The following is a 24,845-nucleotide window of genomic DNA, read 5'->3' as shown; positions in this document are numbered from 1 at the left end:
TAAGGAGAAGATAGCTTATGCATGCTATAAGCATGCCAGAGTGGAAGAATATTTAAAAAGCTCTTGTTAAACTTTTATATGAGACTGAATTGCCTCTGACCGGACAAGTTTAGTGAGATATGTGAAATCTCTACCCTTTTTTTTTTTTTTTTTGAGGTTTCACAAATCAAGTATATCATTATTTGTAGCTGGGTGTGTTCCTCACTGATAAAGGCCCTACACACGATCTGGCTCTTGCCTGTCTTCTGACCTCATTTTGCCATTACTGCCTCTGGTTACATTAGCTAGCAGACAAATCTTGGCTGACAAACTCCTTCCTGCTCACATCCAGACTCCTCATGACTTAAAGGATCTGTGTGATCTGGTCTTATTGACTGCCCCTAATGTACCACTGCCCTCTCTGTCCCAGGATAAAAAAAAAAACAAAAAACAAAAAACAAACCCAAACCCTTAAAATACCCCCAAATCCTTGACAAATATGTGTGAGATACTAATGAGGAAAAAACACAAAATGAAAGCTCTGAATTTGAGGAGAGGTATGTATATGATATACGTGGATATACATGATACATGGTATATTGTTTCCATGGATTAGAAGACTCAGTATCGTAAATTTGTCAGCTTTATAGAATTAATTCTAACCAATGAGCTTTAAAAACTTTTTTTCTAACACATTTCTCTGTGGTACTTAAAGATAATTCCATTGAACATCAAAAAGCAATAGTAGCCAGGATAATTTTTTAAGAGAAACAAGGGGGATTGATACTGCCCTACTTGGTATTTTAAACTTTCTTTGAAGTTAAACTATTAAACAAACTGACCAACCAAAGAGAAAAGATGTGAAAAGCATAAAATTAGATCTGTAACTCACAGCATATATACAGGTAGATTAAAGATGTAAACGTGGAAAGCAGGGGCACCTGGGTGGCTCAGGTGGGATAGCCTGGACTCCCTTCTCAGTGGGGAGTCTGCTTCTCCCTCTCCTTCTGCCCCTCTCTCTGCTCATGCTCTCTTTGTGTCTCTCAAATAAATAAAAGCTTCAAAAAAAAAAAAAAGTGGAAAGCAGAATTACAAAAGTAATCTAGGGGAAAATGTATGAACAGTGTCGGAATAGGAAGGATTTCTTATAGATTATGTCGAAGGCACAGTGTAGGGGAAGATTGATATGTTTTATTACATTCAAGTTTAAAACTTGTCTGAAGTCAAACATAAAGTGTCAAGATAAGCCATAAGCAAAATAATGTGTTTTTAATGCATGTAACCAATATAAGATTAGTGTTTAGAATATATAAAGATCAACAAAATAATAAGAAAAGGCAAAAAAAATCTGTCTGACAATGAACTGAAGGCTAACAAATGAAACTTGAATGATGAGTAAAGATATAAACAGATATTTGTATCAGTATGCATGGGTTCAGCTCCAAATATTCCAAATTTCAGCTAACAGAAACTTAAGCCTAAGGACGTTTATTTCCTGCTTGACAAGTCTAGAGGTAGGAAGTTCAAGAGTTGGTTGGATACTCTGAGCACAGTAGGGTTCTATGCTAGGATTTTTGTAATTCTCTTGACCTTCTCATCATGATTATCAGCAGCTCTGAATGTCACAGCCTTACTGAGAATTTTCTAAAAGTAGGAAGGGAGAGAGGAGAAAGGGTCCTTTTTCTTGTACATATCTTCTGTTAGCATGGAGAAAAGTCTTTCCAGAAGCTTCTAGGTTTTCCATTCTGTCTCCTTGCCAGTCATCGCCAAAGAGGAATAAAATCACCTTTCTGGCTTAGAGTAATCAGGACTCTTTCTTTGTGGGAGAGGTTTACCTTCTCTTTGCTAATATAGTACATTCTTACCGATTCCTGAGCAATAATTGAGTTTCTGTGGGCCAGCAAGAAGAGGGGATAATTGCCACAACTATTAGTTTCACTAATAGAGATTGAAGATCATGTGATAGTGACAATATAATCTGAATATATATAATCTAAAACATGGAATATGAAATATATCATATATAAATATATTAATGTGAAATATGTAAGTATATAAACTTATGTGTTTAAAAACATGTATATGAAAAGCATAAAAATACGGACAAGTATATCAAACACTGAGTTTATGTAATGGGATCTTTGGGGAAGAAAGGAGAAGAGTAGGATTAGGAGAGATTTCAGCTGTATTCATATATTCAATTTTGTAAAAAAAAAAAGTGCAAATATCTGAATCAAGAAAATGTAAATTAAGCAATGCATTTTTTATTTTTGCCTCTTTGTTTGTAAAGATTATAAGTATGTGTTCATGTACACAAGATAGGGAAATGGGTGTACTCAGGCATTTTGGTTAAAAATGAAAATTGATGGATTGAATTAGAGGACAGTTTGGCAACATATGAAATTTTAAACATGTATCCTTTGACCTAATCCTTCTGCTTTAAGGAATTTATCTTAAAGAACTGGACAGATATATGAAGATATGTATACAAGAATATTTTACCTTTTTTTTTATAATGGCAAAATCTCCTTTTTATAATGGTGAAACCACCCAACTAAATAAATTGTGACATATCCATGTATTAGAAATCTAAGTAATTCATAAGAAAATGATGTATACATTTTAAATTTTTACCTGAAAAAATATCTGAGATAGTTGAAAAGCAAAAAGGCAGAGTGAAGATGTTAAAACATATACACACACAAAAAAAGAAATCTGGAAGTTTAATCATCAAAATGTTCATGCTGGTTATTTCTGGATGATGATGGCATTACAGAAGATTTTCCTTTGTGAAAATTTGGTGTTTTGTTTAAATACTTAAAAATATCTCTGGTATTTTTGTAGTTGGAAGATCATATGTTTTCTTTTTGTAAATTAAAAATACAGAATTTAAAGCTACTCACTTGCTCTTTGATTTAATTATGAAGTAAGTAACATTATGTATATTCATGTAATTAGCAAATATTTTGCTGAAGCCATACTGTGTATCAGGCACTATTTTTTTTAAAGATTTTATTTATTTATTTGATAGATTACAAGTAGTCAGAGAGGCAAGCAGGGAGAGTGGAGGAAGTAGGCTCCCCGCTGAGCAGAGAGCCCTAGGTGGGGCTCCATCCCAGGACCCTGAGACCATGATCTGAGCCCAAGGCAGAGGCTTTAACCCACTGAGCCACCCAGGCACCCCCGGCACTATTTTTGATGCTGGAGACACACACTGGCTCATGAGATAGTTCTTACATAAGAATACCTTTTTTTATGGAACATCTTGAGTGGTGAGTTATATAAAAGGCAAATAGGTAAATGAACAAGGTAATTTCAGGGAGTGATTATATGCAGAAAGAAAGTAAAACTGAGTGATACTGAAAAAAGTGACAGAAAAGTATGTGTACATGCATAGGTGACTTTAAATTGAGTGGTCAGGCAGAGTTCACCGAGTTGCTTATCTTTGGGCTGATAATTGGATGGCAGAAGGAGCTAGGGGAGTGAAGATCCCGGGTGCAAGTTCTCGGAGAACAGTGTAAAGTCGCCGAGGCTGAAAGGAGTTTGTCATAATCAGGGAACAGAAAGTGAAAGACAGGGCAAATAAAACTCAATGACGTGGGAGAAAGGAGAGGGGTCAGCTCACATAGAGCCTTGTAGATCCTAAGGAGTTTGTAGTAATATTTTATTGTATGTGTTATGGGAGCCCATTGCAAGATTTTAAGCAGGGAAATGACCTAATCTGATACATGACTTGGAAAGATCACTCGCCTACTGTGTTGACAATGAATTGTAGGGCAGTAGATGTGACAGCAGAGAGACCATTAGAAGGATATGCTGTTAGAAGGCTGTATGCGGAAGTCTAGACAGGAGATTATGGAACTAGAAGCCGAGATGTAGTACTGGGGAGTAGACAGAATTGAGATGTGTATTTAGAAGCAAGGTTCATGAATATCAGCACTGAAGGAAAGAATTACTTAACAAAATGAGGATAATGGTATCTCTCACAGGGTGTTATCATAAGGAGATGATGCATGTCAAGTATTTGGCATTCTTTTTGACACATGTAAGAGCTTACTAAATGTTCGTTACTTACCATTATTGTTATTTTTTAGTGTTGTCAAGAATAGGGCATGTACTTTGAGCAAAAAGAGTTTTTCTGTAAAAGCTAAATTATCCCTCTAGTGTAACTCAGTAGCATATGCTGTGTGTTGGTAAAGATCAGGGAATTACAGTCTTACTTTTAAGTGACCTTTGCTGGATCAGAGAGAGAAGGTATATTGGTTTTCCTTCTGTCCTTCCTTACACTGAGCCTAGCCATACATGGATAAGTAGCAACTGTGTATAAGTGGCAACATTAAAAAATTGTGATTTAGCTATTTTTTTTAATCATGTGGTTACTTAATGAAATGTGACACTGAAAGTCTTGTCTGCGGTATGTGTCTGTAATGCTTTTATTTTTGGTTGTTTTCCAAAGAGTTAATTAGCGATAAGTTACTTCAAATTCTATGCAGTTCTTTGACTGTGATCCTAATTACTATTTTTATTTTGGTTCTTTAGACCCAAATAAGCAATTCGATTATAGGGATAATTATGACTACAAACCTTGTTTGTGAAATAACCATCAGAGATAATGAATTCTCTCTATGTGTGAAAATAGTGTATAAGCATTTAACATTATAGAATGATGAATGACCAGTTATGATTCGTACTCAATGGAACAGATAAAATATATGTTCTAACTAAACTATATGTTTTAAATAAGTTTTTCTAAATTACTAAGTACTAAATTTCTAAGCCATTTAAATAGGGTACTGTTGGGTGGACAACGAAACCTCTCATTTAATAATATATTTTATTAATGCAAGACCAAGTTAAAAGAGATAATTCCTTCATTGTCTACTGATTTTGACTGTTTACTTCCATGTTCTTTTATAAACATGTATGTGTACACAATTAGATAAATTTTATACAAAATTGTGTTTTTATATAATAGGAAAACAGATAAAGAGAAGAAAAGGAAATTCTATAATCCCACTACTTAGTGATTTAATCTTTTTTCTATCTTCAAATATACATGTGTATATATATTTTTCTCCTGTATTTTGTTTTATATATTTTTAATCTAAAAGACTAATTACTCTAAAAATAATTTTCCATGTTTTGTGTTAACATCCTGTGTTTTCTTGCATTTGTGGTTTATACTTTTTAAATTTTTTTTAACTAAAGTAAAATATACAAATTTAAAAATTTTAAATTTTATTTAAAAATAAAATTTACCCTTTTAGCCATTTTTAATGTATAATTCAGTGGCATTAAGTATATTCACAATGTTCAAGAGCATCCTTTTAGTACAGGATAATGTCATATGAAAAACCATCGTTTATTTAACAGAGTCTTTATTGTTGGACATCTGAATTGTTTCCATGATTTTCCATAAATAATGCTTTGATAAACATCTTGATGCAGTCTTGGTTCAGATAATGCTAATTTTTTTTTTTTTTTTTTAAATGTGGTACCAGTTTATACTCATTATCTGTGTGTGAGCACAATTCCATTTCCCTGCACTCTGTTTCATACCAAGCATTTTTTGGTTTGCTTTTTATATTTTAGATCTAAAAGTATTAGTAAAAAGTAAATATACTCTTTGCCATTTTGCTTCAAATTTGTAATGGATACTTTTTAAAATGCCAGGTGATAAGTTTTTAAAAAAAGGGTCTTATTTTAGGTTCCTTGTTTATTATTGAAGAAAGGAAATTATCGTTCTCAAATATTATCAATGCATTGATTAGGGAAATGTGAGTTTGCCATGCAGACTTTATTCAGATCCATAGAAGGAAAATCATGAAACCTTCATGAGCAAGGAAGGCACCTATGGCCTGATGGAGAGTAAGGTTGTGATAATAGGGTGAAGGACACTGAAGTTAGAGAAATAAACAGAACCTAACATCTGTAAAGTTGTGCAGGTATTAAGAAACAAACAGCCAAGATGGGGATAGTTATATTAGCATGTATCCTATACTTTTGAGATTTCAGTTAGTGATACAGAATTGACCTCTTTTCACTGAAAATTTTCAGCTGAATTTGAAGGATATTTTCTGTGGAAACCCAGTTCTGACTTTGTAATATGGATCGGTGGAAAATGTCTTACTTGGGAGACTTTTTCTTAGAGCTTGTTTTCCTGGATTGAATGAATTTCTGTAGATAGTATGGAGAACATATCTTGAAATAAATCTTTTTTTTCTATATTCCTCATAGTGTTCATTTAGTTTATATGCATAAAATGAAGGAAGATATGACCATTTCATTCTTTTAGTTTTATTTTTGATGCCACTTTCTAACTACATTACACAGTAAGTAATAGCATGCAGGTAGTGATACTTAGACAATAAGACCAAATAAAATTTCAGGTAGGAACGAAAGAATCATTGAGAACAATATTAGCTTCTAAAGATAAAATACTAATGCTTACAGTCTTCTTTCTTCTTAATCCGTTGCAGTGTGGCTTGTAATTCATCGCTGTACTATGATTTAAAATTGTCAGTGGCTTTTTTACCCCTCTAAATCCTTATCATGCTGTACTTCGCATAGTGTTGTTGCCCTTTGTCTTCCATAATGTACTTTCTTGGTAATTTTTACTTTTCTCAGTGTGTGCCTGGTCCTTCCATTGATTCAGATCCGTTCTTTCCCCCCACTTTTTCTATCTGAAAATTGTTACTTCCTATTAGTTTTCTGGTTCTTTGTTTCTTTCTTTCTTTCTTTCTTTTTTTTTAATTAATTAATTAATTAATTTGACAGACAGAGATCACAAGTAGGCAGAAAGGCAGTTAGAGAGAGAGAGGGAAGCAGGCTTCCTGCTGAGCAGAGAGCCTGATGCGGGACTCGATCCCAGGACCCTGAGATCATGACCTGAGCTGAAGGCAGTGGCTTAAACCACTGAGCCACCCAGGCGCCCTTTCTGGTTCTTTCTTAATGCCTGTATTCGCATTTGTTTGTCATATTGTTTCCTCAGACTAAATCCAAGCTTGCCTTGTTTTACTTTTAGTTTGCCCACCAGTCCCAAGAGTAGATATTTTGGCATTATCTTTAGTTCTTCTTTTCAGAGTTCTCATAACCAAACTATTACCACATATTTCTGGTATCCATACGTTCTTCTCTAGTTCTTCTGGTATAATGTTTAGTGTTGTAATTTGTTTTAGATTTGACTGTCAGCAGTATTTAATTAACCTTTATTTCTTAAAATAGATGGATTTTATGCATATAATTTTTTCTTGTGAAGCATGAGGGCAAAGTGAATGCCTTGGATTGGAGTCTTACTCAATTTTGTATTTCTAGCAGAGTTGCCCGGCACATAAAAGGTGTTGAAGAAATGTTCTTTGGAAAAAATAAAAAAAGTCTTTTGTCCAAAGACTTAAGGAAGAGCTTTCTTAGTTCTGAGTTCTGTTAACAGGAGAGAATCCATTTGAATGGTAGCCATTTTTTTTTTAACTCTTTTTACTATAGAAGACAGTATTGCTAGCATTCCTATTTGGTAATATTATTCAATAAATATTAATGGTTCTTTTTACAAAATTGTTTCAATGTATATTTTTCTTCTTTTTAGGGTTTGGAAGGAAAGATGTCGTAGAACACTTACTACAGATGGGTGCTAACGTCCATGCTCGTGATGATGGAGGTCTCATTCCACTTCATAATGCCTGTTCTTTCGGCCATGCTGAGGTTGTAAGTCTGTTACTGTGCCAAGGAGCTGATCCAAATGCCCGGGATAACTGGAACTATACCCCTCTGCATGAAGCTGCTATCAAAGGGAAAATCGACGTATGTATTGGTAAGTATTACCTGATGATATCTAAGTTGTTAGATCAACCTGACAGGTATAACATTTTAAATAAAGGTTAACCATTTTTCTTTCCTTTTTCTTTTTATTGTGGTGGAAATCGTGTTCTCTCAGAATAAGAAGGCTTTATTATTTCTTACTCTTAGAAGCAATTTTTTTCCATCAAAAGGGAAATAGGGAGATGGCAATATAAAGTTGGTTAAGAAAAGGATTAACAACATTAACTGTCCAAATGCAAGTCAGATGCTAACTGATGTGGAACTAAATTTTGATGGATTACTATTACAAATTTAGTTAATTTACAGTCTGTTTAAAAGACTGCAATTTTCCGTCCTAGCATCAAATGAGTGCCATTATAAAATACAAGTTCTTACTGAATTAGATGACATATTTGGATGCTTTAGGTTGATTCAAGGAAAGTCATCTAGCACTAAGGCAAAATCTTTTTGTTTATGTTGCTAAAAGTAAACACCGGCTGTTAGCATTGGGAAGCTTTCAGTGAGTGGCTCAAATACAGTGGTACAAAGCTTAACATGTTCAACATGTGCCATAACCTAGAAAAAAAGCAATTTCGAGTAAAACTGAACTTTTCAACCATTTTAAATTTCAAGATGATGTGAAATTGTATTTAGTCAACATTTCTTTCTCTTTTGTATTTATCTAAATTGTGTGTGTGTGTGTGTGTGTGTATTTAATGTTTTGCTTTACTGTATACCATTCATTTTGAAATCTACAACAAACTTCCAGAAGACCAGCATAGTTTCTTTTGAGTGTATTTATTTCCTGACCTTCAAGATGGTGGATATTTGTTTAGTCCATGGCAGGTTGATTTGCATAGTTGTTGTCTTCTGGGATGATATCCATTTCAAGTTTAGTCTTTCATGTTTATCTTTATCATAAAACTCAAATATATAAGTCATTTTTAAAGATGTATGGTGGTATAGTTATTAAGATTTTTCTCTCTCTAAATAGCTATCTTATTCCAGTTTCCGGTATATTTTTTATTTTCCCTCAAATTACTGCAGTGCCTGATGTACGACTTCTTTATCACATTCTCTGTCATTGTCTTTTGTTACTTCCACATCTGTTGACATGAGCCCTTGGATACCCTGGTCCTTTTTGATCTTTGAAATCTTCCATTTTCGTTTTATTCTCCCATTTCCTCCTAAGTTTTTCACTGACCACATCCTGAACTACATTATTACCTAAAACTACCCTGAAAAGCTTGAACTTTTAAGTATCCTCTCTGACCACAACACCTCTTTAGTTGTGGTAAGTTACCATGTGATGATTAGTATTTGAACTTGATATGTATTCTTACCTAATCTAGAGTTATAACTTCCCTATCTTCATTCTTTCTTGCTTTACCTTGCAAAGTATGTTGGATTCTTTTGTCATTAGTCACAGAATTTTATATAGTTTTCACCTTCTTGAATTATTATCATTTCTAGGCTTCAGTGTTCTGTTTTCTTACCTGTACCCCTCTGAATTTTCCATTCTATCAGTGCTTTTAATATCTTACCGAAATTAATATTCTTTCCTCTTCCTCCTAATCCCCCTTCCAATAGTACATAATGAAAACGCTCCTTTTATCTAGGTTCTGTTGAAATGAAAGACTAGATGTAGGACGTGAATTTTTAGAGAATGGATCTCCATAGTCCCCCAGCCCCATGATCTGTAGTGTACTTTGGCACATACTGTTTTCCTTCTGTTTATCTTCCTGTGTCTTATAAAAGTTGAGGGAAGGGAAAGGGCACCTTCAAATTATAATCAAAATATAATTGAGGATACAGCTGCTATTAAAATAGTTATTATGGGAAACAAGATTGGTTGTAGACCCTTTTGTACATTTAATTAGCTTTTAGGAACCTGTTAGGAAACCAAATATATCAAAACCTCCGATAGTTTATATATCATACCTTCTGAATTTGAGTATAGTTAAGGGATTTTGAAGTGTTACTATAGGCGAATTTCCACTTCGGGACAACTGGTTGAAGCTTGAGTGTGATGGTTTGGAGAGATTAGTGTGCAGAATTAATTTTTGAAAGGTTTTTGCCTAGATGGTGAAATGCTGGCCTGATTTTTTTCATATTAACCATATCTCTATATGTGAGGTAGAATAGAGAATACTTTTGATTTTATAAAGTTAGAGCCAAGACACATAATCACGGGCTTAAGGGAAGCAGCAGGATGGTTGCTTCAAAGCACATGTTTTGGGACTATATGGTGACCTGACCAGTTACTGGCTATATATGAAACTAGGGGCCACTTAACTACCCTGTTTCGTTATATGTGAAACGGAAATGCTTGGATTCTCGGGAGGATTAGCTGATGACAAATGTAAAGTTCTTAGAGTACTTGATATGGTGAATGTTAAATAATAAATATTGGCTGCTATCTTTCTTAATTGAAATCTAGTTGATGTATGTTATATTAGTTTCAGGTGTACAACATGGTGATTAGACAATTTTATACTTTATGCTGTGCTCACCACAAGTGTAGGAACCATCTGTCACCATACAATGCTACTTATCACAATACTGTTGACTATATTTCCTGTGCTGTACTTTTTTATCCCCATGACTATCCCTTCCATAGCTGGAAGCCTGTATCTCCCACTCCCCTTCACCCATTTTCCCCATCCCCCCCTGCCCTCCCCTTTGGCAGCCATCAGTTTGTTCTCTGTATTATGGTTCTGTTTCTGCTTTTCGTTTGTTTGCTTTGTTTTTAGATTGTATAAATAAGTGAAATCATATGGTATTCATCTTTCTCTGTCTGATTATTTCCCTTAGCATAATACCCTCTAGTTTCATCCGTATTATTGTAAATGGCCAGATCTCATCCTTACTTATGGCTGAGTGGTAGTCCATTGTATATATATATGTATACCACATCTTCTTTATCCATTCATCTTTTGTATCTTTCATATCTTGGCTATTGTAAATAATGCTGCAGTAAATATAGGGTGCACATACCTTTTTGAAGTAGCGTTTTCATTTTCTTTGGGTAAATACCCAATGGTAGAGCTATAGAATCATGTGCTATTAATATTTTTAAATTTTTTTTAAAGATTTATTTATGTGAGGGAGAGCAAGTGCGAGCAGGGGGAGGGGCAGAGGGAGAGAAAGAGAGGGGGAGAGAGAGAGAGAGAGCAAGAGACCTTCTACTGAGCACAGAGCCCAACATGGGGCTCAATCTTATACCCCCGAGACCACGACCTAAGCCAAAATCAAGAGCTGGACGTTTACCAACTGAGTCACCCAGGTCCCCCTTTGTTTTTAATTTCTTGAGGAGCCCCCATACTGATTTCCATAGTAGCTGCATCAATTTACATTGCCACCAGCACAGCCTGAGGGTTCTTTTTTTCCACATCCTCACCAACACTTGTTATTTTCTGTCTTTTTAGGTCTAGCCATTCTGACAGGTGTAATAGCAGTTATTAATTGCTGTTATTACTGCTAAGATCTCAGCCTGAATTCTGACTTTAATGTAATGTAATTTCCTGGTTTCTTCTCTTTGCCCATTATTGACTTTTTTTTAAAAGGCCAATTTAAAAGTCTGTCCCAACAAAGCAAATAAATGAAAACAAACAGACTCATAAATACAGGAATAAACTAGTGATTGCCAGAAGGGAAGGCCGTGGTGGGGGGAGGGGTATGGGCGAAACACGTGAAGCGGATTAAGAGGTACAGATTTCCAGTTAAAAAAAATAAAAAACACGGAGCTTGGTGGTTCAGTGGGTTAAGCCTCTGCTTTCAGCTCAGGTCATGATCTCAGGGTCCTGGGATCGAGCCCGGCATCGGGCTCTCTGCTCAGTGGGGAGCCTGCTTCCTTCTCTCTCTGCCTGCCTCTCTGCCTACTTGTGATCTCTCTGTCAAATAAATAAATAAAATCTTAAAAAAAAATAAATACAACAAAAAACAAAAAACAGAAACAAAAAGTCTATCCCATGTGTTTCTTAGATGCTGTTTAGCTACCATAATAAAGAACAAAATACAGTCTGAGATTATTTTAAAAAATCAAGTTTTAAATGTTTGTATAATTAAACCAACTACTTAAGACAGAGGTCATGTTAATTATATTAATGCTGATGATATAATTTTTATATTTAACAAATCTAATTTACTTTAGAAATTAACGTTTTTCTACCTTTAGAACTTATTCATTTCTCCCTGTTTCTCCCTACTCCCAGATATAAAGTCACCAAAAATTAAAATAAATGACATCTTCTTTTCTGAATATATGTCACGTGATTTTTTTGAGACTATCCAAGTGTTAGTGCTTTGAAATTCCATTTAAAAAGCCAAGTTGTAGACATATCTTTCACAAAGTTAATTGAAATAAAATCTGGGAGTCATAATAGACATTTGTCTTTTTTTTTTCTTTCTTTCTTTCTTTCTTTCTTTTTTTTTTTTTTACATTTTGGCTAGCTAGTATCCAGCTGCTTTTCTGATTTTGGAGATTTAAAACAATGAGTGATCATTCTATGGAGAAATACAGAAGCTTATGGAGTCAGACCTTTCTTCTTTCTATCTATCTTGGCAGACAGGGATGGCCTTGTTTTGGTCAGACAACCCTTTCTATACTGTTGAATTTTGAGTACAAAGCCTTAGAAATATTAAGGAATCATTCACTGTAGCAGTTTTGTTTCCTGCAGTGGTAGTAGTGGCCTCGCTCCATTAAGGTAGACAGAACTGGTTTCTGTCATTTCCGATTAATGTAACTGCTACAAGAGATCTTGAGGAGGTAGCTAGGTGGAAGTTCCAGTATGGGGCCTCGAAGATAATCAAGAAATCTCTTAAATCTTTATATAATTTCCATGATCAACACTATTTACCACACTCTCATCTCTTCTTCTTATACTCTGTGATTCTCAAGGGAGAAGGGGACAGAGCTTGTTCCCTTTGGAGACTTCTGGGTTCCTCACCAGCATGGGACAGTGTGCTGACTTCATAGCAAATGATTTCAGTGATAATGGAGGTGTGTGGTTTTGTAACACTGTGGGATTCTCACTGATTGGAATATCCAGCATTTAGATCTGAAAGCCCAGTAAACCAAGTGAAAAATTCTCAAAGAGGGGAAGAGTAAACGATCAGAATATACCCAGAATTGCTGTAGGGGTCGGATAAATACCTGAATAAAAAAGTAAAACTAAAAAGATTCCCTTGGGGAAATTAAAGTGTAATCTGGAAGAAGCCTTCCTGAGGCCAAAGCAATCTAATATTTTTCTAAGGTAAAAAATTCAATAGATGAATTAAAGAAAAACCACATTAGTAGCCAAAAGATCACATGAGAAATAACCCCCTATACAGAGCAAAATGTTAGCATCATGAAGTCATAAAGAAAAAGGTAAATAGACACAGGAAGTCAATATTATTTTAAATACCTAATGTGGTAGGAGTTTCAGGAGGGAAAAAGGAAGAAGAAAGAAAAAAGTAACTGACAGAAGAGAGCGGTAGTAAACAGATGATAAGCTGGAAACACCCAAGTCTTGAGATTGAAGTGTCACAGAATTCCACGCTGGATTGATGAGAAAAGACACACCGAGGAAGACAGATGTGTCTATACGGACGTTTTCCAGGCAGAAAGAATAAGTTCCCCTATAAAGGGGGTGGGAGTTGGAATCAAGCAAAGGACTTTCCATTTACAACACTTAAAGTTTGAAGTCAGTGGAATACCTTCTAAAGACTACTGGAAGAAAAGAAACAGAAATTCTCTTGATAAAGAGGAGTTCATCAGCTTTTTGGGGATATGAGAGGCTGAATGGAGCAAGTGACGTTATTTTAAAGAAACAAAGCTCCTGTCACTTGCTTTTTCTCTCTTTCTCTCGGTACTTTCAAATAATGCTTGACTTCATTTGTCTTACATGCAAAGACTAAGAGGATCCTTACTATATAGATATATCTTACTTGGAAACCTCAGATTCAAACTGCTACTTAAAGTCTAACACTTAGCACTTTAAAATATTTTTCAGGCTCAGTGGCATTATATTATACCGCTTGGAGTCAAAAAGATGTGGTGGGTCTTTGAGCAAGTTCCTTATTCTCTTTTAGTATTAAAGTGACAGTAAGAACTGTACTTCATATAGTTGTTAAGGGGATTACATGTGAGGATGAAAATAAAGTACCTTCGTGTAATATCTATGCCGTATATGCTCAGTAATTAGTAACTGCTCTCATGTTAGTAAAAAAATAAAATGATCAGAAATAATATTCCTGCTGTATTATATAATATTGATTCAGACATTTTTATATTTATTGAAAATGCAAGAGAAAATGGAGCTGTGATGATACTTTTTAGTATTATTTTTTAATATTATATTTTTAATATTATGATATTTTTTAAGCAGATTGGTTTATTAGGAGAGATTAGGTCAGCTATACAGAGTATCACTTAATACCATAATTAAAGTTAACTATTGAAATCAATTAATAAAAATTCTTAGATACAGTTCTCAATTTTTTCTTATCTAATTTAACATTTCAATTAATTATTTAATATGTAATAGAATTTCTGCCTCCCCCCCCATTATTTACCATTTGGAGAGACTTTGTTGTATAATTGTATCTTATCTGTTCTTTTTCTTTGTCATAGAAAAGGGCATGCCTTGGTGAGTATTCAACTGCATAAAACTTAAGTTCAGGGACTCCTGGGTGGCTCAGTGGATTAAAGCCTCTGCCTTCAGCTCAGGTCATGATCCCAGCGTCCTGGGATCGAGTCCCACATCTGGCTCCTTGCTCGGCAGGGAGCCTGCTTCTTCCTCTGCCTCTGCCTGCCACTGTGTCTGCCATTGCTCGCTTGCTCTCTCCCCTGTCTCTCTGGCAAATAAATAAATAAAATCTTTAAAAAAAAAAAAACTTAAGTTCATATCCTGGATGAGATTCTAGTTCAGAAAAAAATAAACCAGACATTATTACATTATACAGTTTATGTAATTTTTATATAAACATACGCACATATGTACGTGTGTGTGTTTGTGTGTGTGTGTGTATGTGTGTGTGTGTGAAATTAGGTGATTAATCACCCAGCTGATCACTTGTTATTGTGTCCTGATAAAAAAAGGAGTTACCAGCAATAGGAAAGATTTTGCTCTTAGAGTCTTGAAGACTATTGTGGTCCATTGCAAGGAACAATAAAATAGCAATCAGGGGACCTGGTGACTACTCTTGGATCTCTCATTAGTAGGCACTTTGACTTGGGACAGATTATGGGGCAGATTACTCTCTGTACTTTAATTACTTTGTTTATCAGATGGAAATCATGGAACTATTCTATTTATTTTTTTACCTTGCTGTTATTTTATAGAAGTATTAGGGGATGGAGGAGGGTCATGTGTGTTATAGTTGTGCTTTTAAAACTTGTAGCTATAAGAAGGGACATGCTATATATGTTAGGCAAAAAAAATAGCCCAAAAATGTCCACATCTCAATTCCTGGAACCTAAGGAATATTTTATTTTAAGTGCAAACAGAAATTAAGGGCATATAGATGGAATTATGGTTGCCAATCAGCTAACCTAGAGATGGAGATATTATCCCAGGTTATTTTGGTGGGCCCCAAGTACCACAAGGTTTCTTCAAATTGGAGAAGAGAAGGAAGTCAGTGGTGCATTGTAAGAAGGATTCAACCAGCCATTACTTGCTTTGAATATGGGGAATGGGGCCATGAGCCTAGGAACGCAGGGGCCTTTAGAAGATTGAAAAAGCAGAGAAATGGATTCTCTTTGAGAGTTTCAAGTATGGAATGCAGCCCTGCTAACACCTTGATTTTAGCTTACTGGGACACCTAGGTGTTCAACTTTGAACCTTTAGAACTAAAATAACAAATTTGTGTTGCTGTTTTAAACCATTGGACTTGTGATAATTTATTATAACAGTAATAGAAAGTACTTTTTTCAAAGTTTATTAAGATTTGGCATTTTCTAAAGAGAATAGTAGAATGTTTCTTGATAAAATTAAACTTTCTTGGTAGTACTTAAAGTTTTGGCCACTTAGGGTAAGTAACAGTGTTGGTTGTATGTATTCTTAAAATAAATTCTTAAAATAATTATAAGGTAGATTAATAAATATGTAGTAAATTCATATTTGTACTTAAATTATTGTTTGGAGGTATTTCAAGATTTGGGTTAAATAATGTGACTGACAGCATTTTAAAACGAGAGATTTTGTATTAAATTCAGCATGAAGAACCCTTGTCCTTATACAGACAGATATTCAGATGGAACATTTTCTTTGTCATCATTGTCATCGAGTGCTACATAATAAAAATTTGAAAAACAGTGTATAACTTGACGGCCAAATTGTTTCTTATATTTAAAAATGGAAATTTTATTGTCTTCAGTGTGTGGTGCTATTGAGTATTTAGATTGAATTGAAGAGTAATGAGAACGTGGAGATTTCATTCTTGTCTACCTCTAAATCACTGTTATTACTGAGGGCAGATCTTCATTTTCTGCACTTGTGATCCATGTGTTTCTAAAATGAGTCAAGTAACCATTGTAAAGGTTCACTGTATGAAGTGCTTTGAGACCCTTCAAACTCTAATGAGCAGTTTGATATTTATAGTTTATTTGGTGATCCAGAAAGCAAAGGAAAGGTAATGTTGAATTCTCATAGTTTCATTTCACGTTTGAGTAGGAAGATGTGAGGATGTGAGGGAATAGGTTAATGGGGATGGGGAAAAGATGACAAGAATCAGTCATTGGTATTATTGTCATGGAGAGCTGAATGCCAGGGCAAACTCTTAACTGGTATGGGAATGGGGATTTGTCCTGTTAATGTTTGTTGATAGCTTGATTTGTGTGCTGTAGTTTGCTTTAGCTTTCCCTGAGAAAAGGAAATTTTGTAATTTAGTAGGGGAACCCTTAAATGTTAACTCTGGAAGGAAATGTTTAGTCACTAAAGTGCTGGTCATGGCCAGCCACATGGCACTGGCTCTTCTGAGTTTACCTTCCCTTTTGAGTTATTTTATTTCATTTATTGGTCCTTGGGTATCAGTTATAATAAGAGGTTTTAAATCAGAAAACCCATTTCTCACCATAAAAATACTAAGATTTGTCATATAACTAAAAATATAGGCATATACTTTGATAAACATTAGAATATAAAACCAACTCCTTTGGGGTCATTTTTCTGCATGTACACAATTGAATTAGGCCTTTCCAATGGTGAGTGCAGTGACTGTATCTACACTACTTTATTTTCCTGGTAAATCTCCCACAGGCAAACATAGGCATTCTTTATTGCCCCAAGAACTTTTTAAGTTCAAAATTAATTTTCTTTTTTGGGGGGGGATATTTTTATTGATGATTATGATTTTCTGATGTTATGCTAATAGAGTCTCTTGAAATTATAAGACTATTTTGCCTCCACTGAAAACATCTACTAATACCTCTTTATTGTTAAAAGTTGCAGAGGAACTTATCTTTGCTGATGTTGGATGTGTTGGACACATGCAGATTGGTTTCACCCATTTTTGGATTCAGGAGGCTTTCTTTCAGCCTCCTGAATCAGTAAGTTGTATCTTATTTCCCCCTCCATTGGTTGCAGTGGAGTTAGTTGGTCACCATTAGTCAATGGTGATTGCTAAGACTGTGTGGGACTTATGGTAAAGACATAAATGTGTTTGATATCTGAGTAGGAGGCTTTTAGCTCTTAACTTCTTATAAGCTCACGCTGGCTAGGATGGTCTAGGAATCCATCATTGTATACTGTAGAACCTCAAGACTAAATAATACAAAATATTCACAAAATTATAAAGTATTTATTAAAGAGAAAATGCATGTTCTCATCTCTTTCTAATACTACTGAATCTATAAATCCACGCATAATGGGTTGATAAAACTTTTACATCGGTTCCTCAGGAAAGCTCTAGTGGGTTGTCTTTGCTAGATTGTTGCAGTAAACCACAGATCTTAAAAATCATATTGCTTTATTTTATTTGACTCTTTGAAACTCTTAAACATAACAAGAAGCATCTATTATATATTTTTCTCTTTTTATTTTGAAATAATTGTAGATTCAGAGGAAGTCACAAGAATAGAACAAGAAGATCCCATGTATCCTTCACCTAGTTTTTCTCATTGGTTACACCTTATGAACTTAAAGTATAATACCAAACACAGGAAACTAGGATTGGTACATTGGGCGTATAGTTCTGTGCCATTTTATTACATTTGGAAGTTCATGTAACCACTGCAATCAAAATATGGAACTATTATCACAAAGATCCCTCTCCTTCTTTATGGTATACTTTTATGTGGTTGACTCCCCAAAACCCATGCTTAACCCCTACGAACCACCGATCTGTTTTCTGTCTGTATGATTTTGTCATTTTGAGAATGCCAGAGTCATACAGTATGTGATTTTTCTGGACATTGGCTCTTTTTTCCACTCTGCACAATGCCTTTCAGTTTTTTGGTTTTTTTTTTAATTGCTGACTCGTATTTCCTGATGTTGATATACCATGATTTAGCCATTCACCAATTGAGAGACATTTTGGTTGTTTCCAGTTTCTGACTATTATAGATAACTCTCTACGAACATTTGTGTGCAAGTTTTTCTGTGAATATGAGTATTCATTTCTCTGAGATACATGCTTTGGAGTGTGATTGCTGTGTCACATGTTAAGAGGGAAACAAACTGAGGATTTCAGAGGGGAGGAAGAGGGGATGGGTTAGCCCAGTGATGGGTATTAAGGAGGGCACGTCTTGCAAGGACCACTGTGTGTTATATGCAAACCATGAATCATGGAACGTTACACCAAAAACTAATGAAGTATTTATTGTATGGTGACTAACATTACAAAACTTAAAAAAAGACAGAAAGAGTATGTTTAGTTTTCTAAGGAAACTGTCATCTTATTTTCCAGAGTGTTATATCATTTTCCATTCCTACTGCAGTACGTGAGAAGTCTAATTTCTCTGCACCTTTGCCAGCATTTGGTATTGCCACTTTGTTTTGTTTTAGATGTTCTAGTAGGTGTATAGAGATATCTCAGGATGATTTTAATTTGTACTTCCAGAATGGCTAGTGATATTGAATGTCTTTTTGCATGCTTATTTACTATCTGTATATCCTTTGGTATAAGATGTCTCTTCGTGTCTTTTGCCCCTTTTCTAGATTCTCTGTTATCTTGGAAACACTCACTTTCAAATAACAGAATACCTTACCATTAATCACTTGAATAACAAGTACTTATTAACCCATTTCATAGAAAGTCTATGTGAGGTTACAGGATTGACTCAAGAGTTTCAGCAATAAGTAGAGGATAGGCCAACATGTTAGCTTTTCCCTCTTGGTTTCAGGGTGGTTGTAGCAACTCCAAGAATCATATTTGCACATCAATACCCAAAACAGGAAAGAAGGGGATTACAAAAGGAGGCTCTTTTCTTCTTAGGACTTTTTTTTTAAGAGGGAAAATCTTTTCCAGAGGACTTTCTCTTAAGAATCCATTTTCAGGGGTGCCAGTGTGGCTCAGTCAGTTGAGCATCCAACTCTTAATTTTGGCTGAAGTAATCATCCCAGTCAGGGTTATGAGATTGAGCCAGGTCGGACTCTGCACTCAGCTGGGGAGTCTGCTTCTCTCCCTCTCCCTCTGCCCATGATCTCCCCTCCCCGCACCCCTGACACTGCTCCTAGGCTTGCTCTCTTTCTCAAACAAATAAATAAATCTTAAAAAAAAAAAAAAGAATCCATTTTTCAGCAGTAAGTTACATGTTCAGTCCTTGATTAGTCACTGGCAAATGGGAATGAGATTATCAGAAATAGGACCGATCACGATTTATCACCTAGGTCTGGGCACCTTGCTTCCCAAATAAAATTGGATCCTCTTAAGTAGGAAGAAGAGGGTATAAGTTTGGGTGGATGGTCAACTGTTTGCACAGGAGGCTAAGACAAGTAAGATAGAAGGTTCAGCAAGATCATACCGAATTAAGGTTGTGTAAGGACATAGAGACAGAGAGAGCACATTTGGGGGAACCAAGAAGATTTCATGGAGAGGGTGGAAATTGAGATGAGCTTTGAAGGATGGAGAATTATTTTCATATATTTGAGTGAGGTGAGTAGAATAAAGGTTAGGAGAAATGAGAAGATGGTATCTTTTTAAAAACAGAGTATAGTACAATGTAACCAGAAAGTAAAGTCTTAACAGTAAATTGTAACAAGATAATATTGGAAAGATAAATTAGTTCCATATTGTAGAGCATCAGCCTGGATAGTTTGATTTCAGGTGTTCAGTGAACCATAGAAGATTTTGGAATGAATCCAGCGGTGACATACGATCCAAGGAGGAAATAACTGAATTGAACTTCTCATCATGCTCCCAAATGTGTTGTTATGTCCTTAGAAAACTTGAAAATTCCACTTTTACTTGGAGAACACCTTACCACTCTTCATTTGAGTATTTCTGTTTCACAAAATCCAAATCAAATAGCACATCCTCTGAGAACCTTCTCTCTACTTTGACCTTCACCTATGATGAACTAGCCCCTAAAGTGGATGTTGACTTTTGTTTTTTTATTATTAACTGTTTTTTTATATTTAATTCTAATATTACAAACACATAGTGCTTATGAGCTACTACACTAACTCATTCCGTCTTCATAATGATCCTATGAAGTAGTATTATTATTTTATACCTTAAGAAACTGAGATACCAAGGGCGCCTGGGTGGCTCAGTGGGTTAAAGCCTCTGCCTTCGGCTCAGGTCATGATCCCAGGGTTCTGGGATCGAGCCCCACATCGGGCTCTCTGCTCAGCAGGGAGCCTGCTTCCCCCTCTCTCTCTGCCTGCCTCTCTGCCTACTTGTGATCTCTCTGTCAAATACATAAATAAAATCTTAAAAAAAAAAATGAGGTACCATCTTAAATTATAAATGACCTGTTTACATATATACCTCAGTAAACTGAATTTTCTCTTGAGATGTAACTCTTTTTAGAGTCTCTTAACTACATGTACAGAACCTTGTACATCATAGTAGGCATTTGGTAATGAATATTGAATGAGTGATTGACTAATGTGGATATGAACCCTGTGGTGACAGTAGATATGAACAGCCACGACATGATCTATTTCCCTTATGGTTTCCAGTGTCGTCTCAGTTTTTTTAGGAAAACATTCAAATTAGAATACTTAGATTTTGACTGCTGAATGTTTTTATTGTGATAACATACTGAATATTTTTTGTCCGTGAAGGCTTATGTAGCAAGCATGTTGGGTATCTGTTCCTCTTTATTTATTATCAAACATTTACTCCTTTACTAAGATTATTTGTGCCTATTTTGTTCCAGGTACTTGCTAGGCATTTAGATTTGTACATTGGTAAATAAAACAGGATTTTAAAATGTTTATAGCATCAAAATAGATGGTGCTATAGTTGGTCCAAAAAAATAATGATTTGAAGGTTCATATAAACTGATGAGGTATTTTAACTAATAAAATTGATGTGAATGCCTGAATAGACTCCTCTTATCTCAAATGAGAAAAAGCTCCATGTTATGTTTTTGGAAATCAAACAGTTGAGTTTTCCATAAGCTTTATAATTTATCCCAAATGACTTAATTTTATTATTTAATTATCATTAATCTGATCTTAAATCTTATGGCTAAAATTTTCTGATTAAGAATAGTGATTGAACTCATAGTATTACTTCCCTGTTCTGGTTGAATTCTGTTCATGTGACAGAAAAGTTCTGCAGCCAGTGATTTGAATGTTTGGAAGCCCTCACACCTGTATTAAAGGAGGCATAATCTACTTTGTGTTGAGTAGATTTGATTGGAGAAGTAGGAAACTGGAAGCAGGATAGGAATTCTAGATCCTGGGTGGTGACAGGATCAGCTAGATTAAAAGGTCTGGTATCATTTACATTTCTGCGGACCCTTGTAAAGGGTCAGACAAATACATGAAGTTACAACAATATAAAATTGTCAGAGTGTACATCAAATTGTTGAGTCAGAAACTCAACCATGCAGGAAAACCCAGAATTGAGAACCAGGCCAGCTCTGGGGACTTGAGCAGCACAGGTCTATGAACCTTCACTCTAGAATCCTCCACTCATGTTGATGTGTCCTGGCTTCAAGTTTACTCTGGTTTTTAAACCTGAGATAGAAAGAATCCGACACCCCATCTTGAGTCAAATGTTGACTCTTAATCAATCATCTTTGGTACCAGAGATGTTTCCTAGTATGGACATGGCTCTTTGGGCCTCACCACTTCAACTGGGTGCCATTCCTGGAGAGGTACTGAGTGGGGGGGGGTGCAGAGGGTGTGGTGAGTCAGGAAGAGGTGGAAGTAAACGTGGTTGGGTTTTGAATTTGGATCCCTTCAACTATTGAATAATGATTACCATTCTTTGTGCCATCTTATTATGCCTTTAAAGGATACCTTAATACTGTTTCTGAGGGAAAAAAGCCTAATATTATTATAATATCTTTCAACAGCTGACTCTAAACTTTTTTCTTAAACTTCTGATTTTAGTGTGTGTGCATGTGCTCCTGCCCAGTGTATCTCTTCTCTTGCAACATGTTCCATTGTCCCATTGGACTTTGTTTATCAAATACATGTTAAACGTTATAATTATTAAGAATTTTAAGATGGTGACAGCAAAGAATTAAACCAAGCATGGAGCCCTGTGCAACTACACAGGTTATATGCTCTGATCAGATCTCATCATTGGCCTGATTAAAATGCTCCACAAAGAATTCTCATTACACTTAAGTGATATCTTAGTTCCTTATCAGGGCCCTACTTGATTTAGGTCAGACTCCCACTGAAACTCCCACTCACATCTGAAATATGCCAAGTAGCTTCTTTATCAGAGTATGTATACTCGTTCCTCTTGCCTGGAACACTTTTTCCCCAGATTTTCACACACAATGTTAATTCCTTGTATTTTTTCTGATGACACTATCATGATTTCTTGCCCTTCCCTGCTTGTCTGGTTCTCTAACCATGTTTCATTTTATGTAATAGCACCTATTACCTGAAATTATATATTTGTTTAATCATATATTTGTTCGTCATCTCTGTGTACTCTTCCCTACTCTGTGCCTGATAGAAACACAGGAACCTTGTCTGCCTTATTTTGCACAATTTCCAAGTGTTGGACACTTCTGTGCCTACTCTGTAACATGCCTGCTCTGTGCCAGAACTTCTTTGTGGTCTTTTTTTTTTTTTCTTTAAGATTTTATCTATTTGAGAGAGACAGAGAGAGAGAGATCATGAGACGGGAGAGGATCAGAGGGAGAAGCAGATTCCCTGCTGAGCTGGGAGCCCGATGTGGGACTTGATCCTGGTACTCCTGGATCATGATCTGAGCCAAAGGCAGTCTCTTAACCAACTGAGGCACCCGGGTGCCCCTGCTGTGGCCTTATTTTGCATAGTGTTGAGCATCTTTCATGTGCCCTTTGGCCATTTATATGGTTTTGGAGAAAAATCCTTTGTTTATGTCCTTTGTTTATTTTTAATTGGATTGTCTTTATTATTGAATTGTGAGCGTTTTTTATGTATCTAGATACCAGTTCCATACCAGAAAGATGATGTGCAAATATCTTCCCTGTTCGGTGCTGTCTTTTCATTTTCTTGATAATGTGCTTTAAAGTGGAAAAGGTTTTAATTTTGTTGAACATTAAAAAGTCTACTTTTTTTCTTTTGTTGTTTGTGCTCTGGTTTCATATTCTTTGCCAAATCCTAGGTTATGAAGATTTAACCTGTGCTTTCTTCTAAACCTAGGGACTATTCTGTGATTTATAGTTTTAATTCTTTTTTTAGGTCTCTGATCATATGGATATTTGTATATGATGTGAGATAAGAGTCCGTCTTCATTCTTTGGCATGTGGGTATCTAATTTTCCCATTTGGCTCCTAATATTTCTTTACAATCCTTCTTTGTTCTGTAAACTTGGTAGTAATATACTTCTTTCATGCGTGATTCTGATTATTTGAGTCTTCCTTTTCTTTCTGAGTCTGTTTAGCTAAAAGCTTGGCAGTTGATATTACTGTGCTCATCAGTGGTTCCTTTTTGTTGTTGCATCGTGTTCCAGCACGGATGTAGTACAGTTGGCGGACGTTTGGGGGGTGTCCAGTCTGTGGCTGTTACAAAGAGAACTGTTGTGGATGCAGGTGTACAGGTCTTGGGGTGGACATACTGTTTCAGTTCTCTTGGGTAGATGCCTGTGAGTGGGATTGCTAGGTGGAATGGTATGCGTCTGTTGAACTTCATAAAAAGCTGAATTACCCTGTTGGCTGAATGTGTTGAGCATATTTTCATATACTTATTGGTCATTTGTGTATATTCTTTTTGGAGGCCTCAGCTCAGATCTCTTTTCTTTCTTTCTTCTTCTTCTTCTTTTTTTTTTTTTTTGGTATTCTTATTATTGAGTTGTAAGAATTTTTTTTGCGTTATGGATATAGGTCTTATGGTGTGTGTACTGTGAATGCTTTCTCCCAGTCTTTGCCTTACACCTTTCATTTTCTTAATGGTGTTTTTGGACAAGCAAAGGTTTTTAATTTTGGTGAAGTCCAATTAGTAAGTTAAAATAGAATAGTATTTGGTGTCTCAACAGCATTGGAATAAAAAAGGTAAGATATCTGTTAGACAATTATTCTTAGGTTAAAAACAGTTTATGGTGAAATATGATTATAATTTTAATTACGTTACAGAAATACAGGAAAGCAGTTGGGTTTAAGGTTTTTTTTCTTGAATTGTATTATAACAATTTGTTTAGGATACATTTTTAAAAATCAAAATGAAAGAATAGGCCACTCCATAGTGAAAACAATATATAGGTCAATTTTAAGATTTAAAAGTCAGGTGGACCTTGTTTAAATTAGAAAATAATTATCTAAAATGTGCATGCTCATTTTTGTGATAACATTGTTTGCCCCTGCCATTTGGAAGTATATTTTAGAATTTAGGGAAATGGGTTATGTTTAATAGCTTATTCCCTGAAATCTTTCCATAAAGGAAGGCTCAACAATTCCTTACAATTGAACTTTTTTTTCATTTATGCTTTCCCTCTGCTTTTTTGAGATCAGAGGACACACAGATGTCCTT

At 35.3% G+C, this 24,845-nt stretch overlaps 1 protein-coding gene across 1 annotated transcript in view; it reads left to right on the top strand.

Annotated features, from left to right (window-relative positions):
* The window catches only part of TNKS (tankyrase), a 199,671-nt gene that overhangs the window by 19,908 nt on the left and 154,918 nt on the right, over positions 1–24,845 (top strand). The window contains 1 exon segment of the mRNA XM_032869968.1: positions 7,562–7,786. Coding sequence (XP_032725859.1) covers positions 7,562–7,786 — 225 coding nt within the window.

This window comes from Lontra canadensis, unplaced genomic scaffold (genome assembly GCF_010015895.1).
Source record: "Lontra canadensis isolate GAN:19392208 unplaced genomic scaffold, GSC_riverotter_1.0 scaffold39, whole genome shotgun sequence".
Lineage (NCBI taxonomy): Eukaryota > Metazoa > Chordata > Mammalia > Carnivora > Mustelidae > Lontra > Lontra canadensis.
The sequence above is the reverse complement of the archived record's forward strand: the minus strand, read 5'-3'. Positions and strand labels throughout refer to the sequence as shown.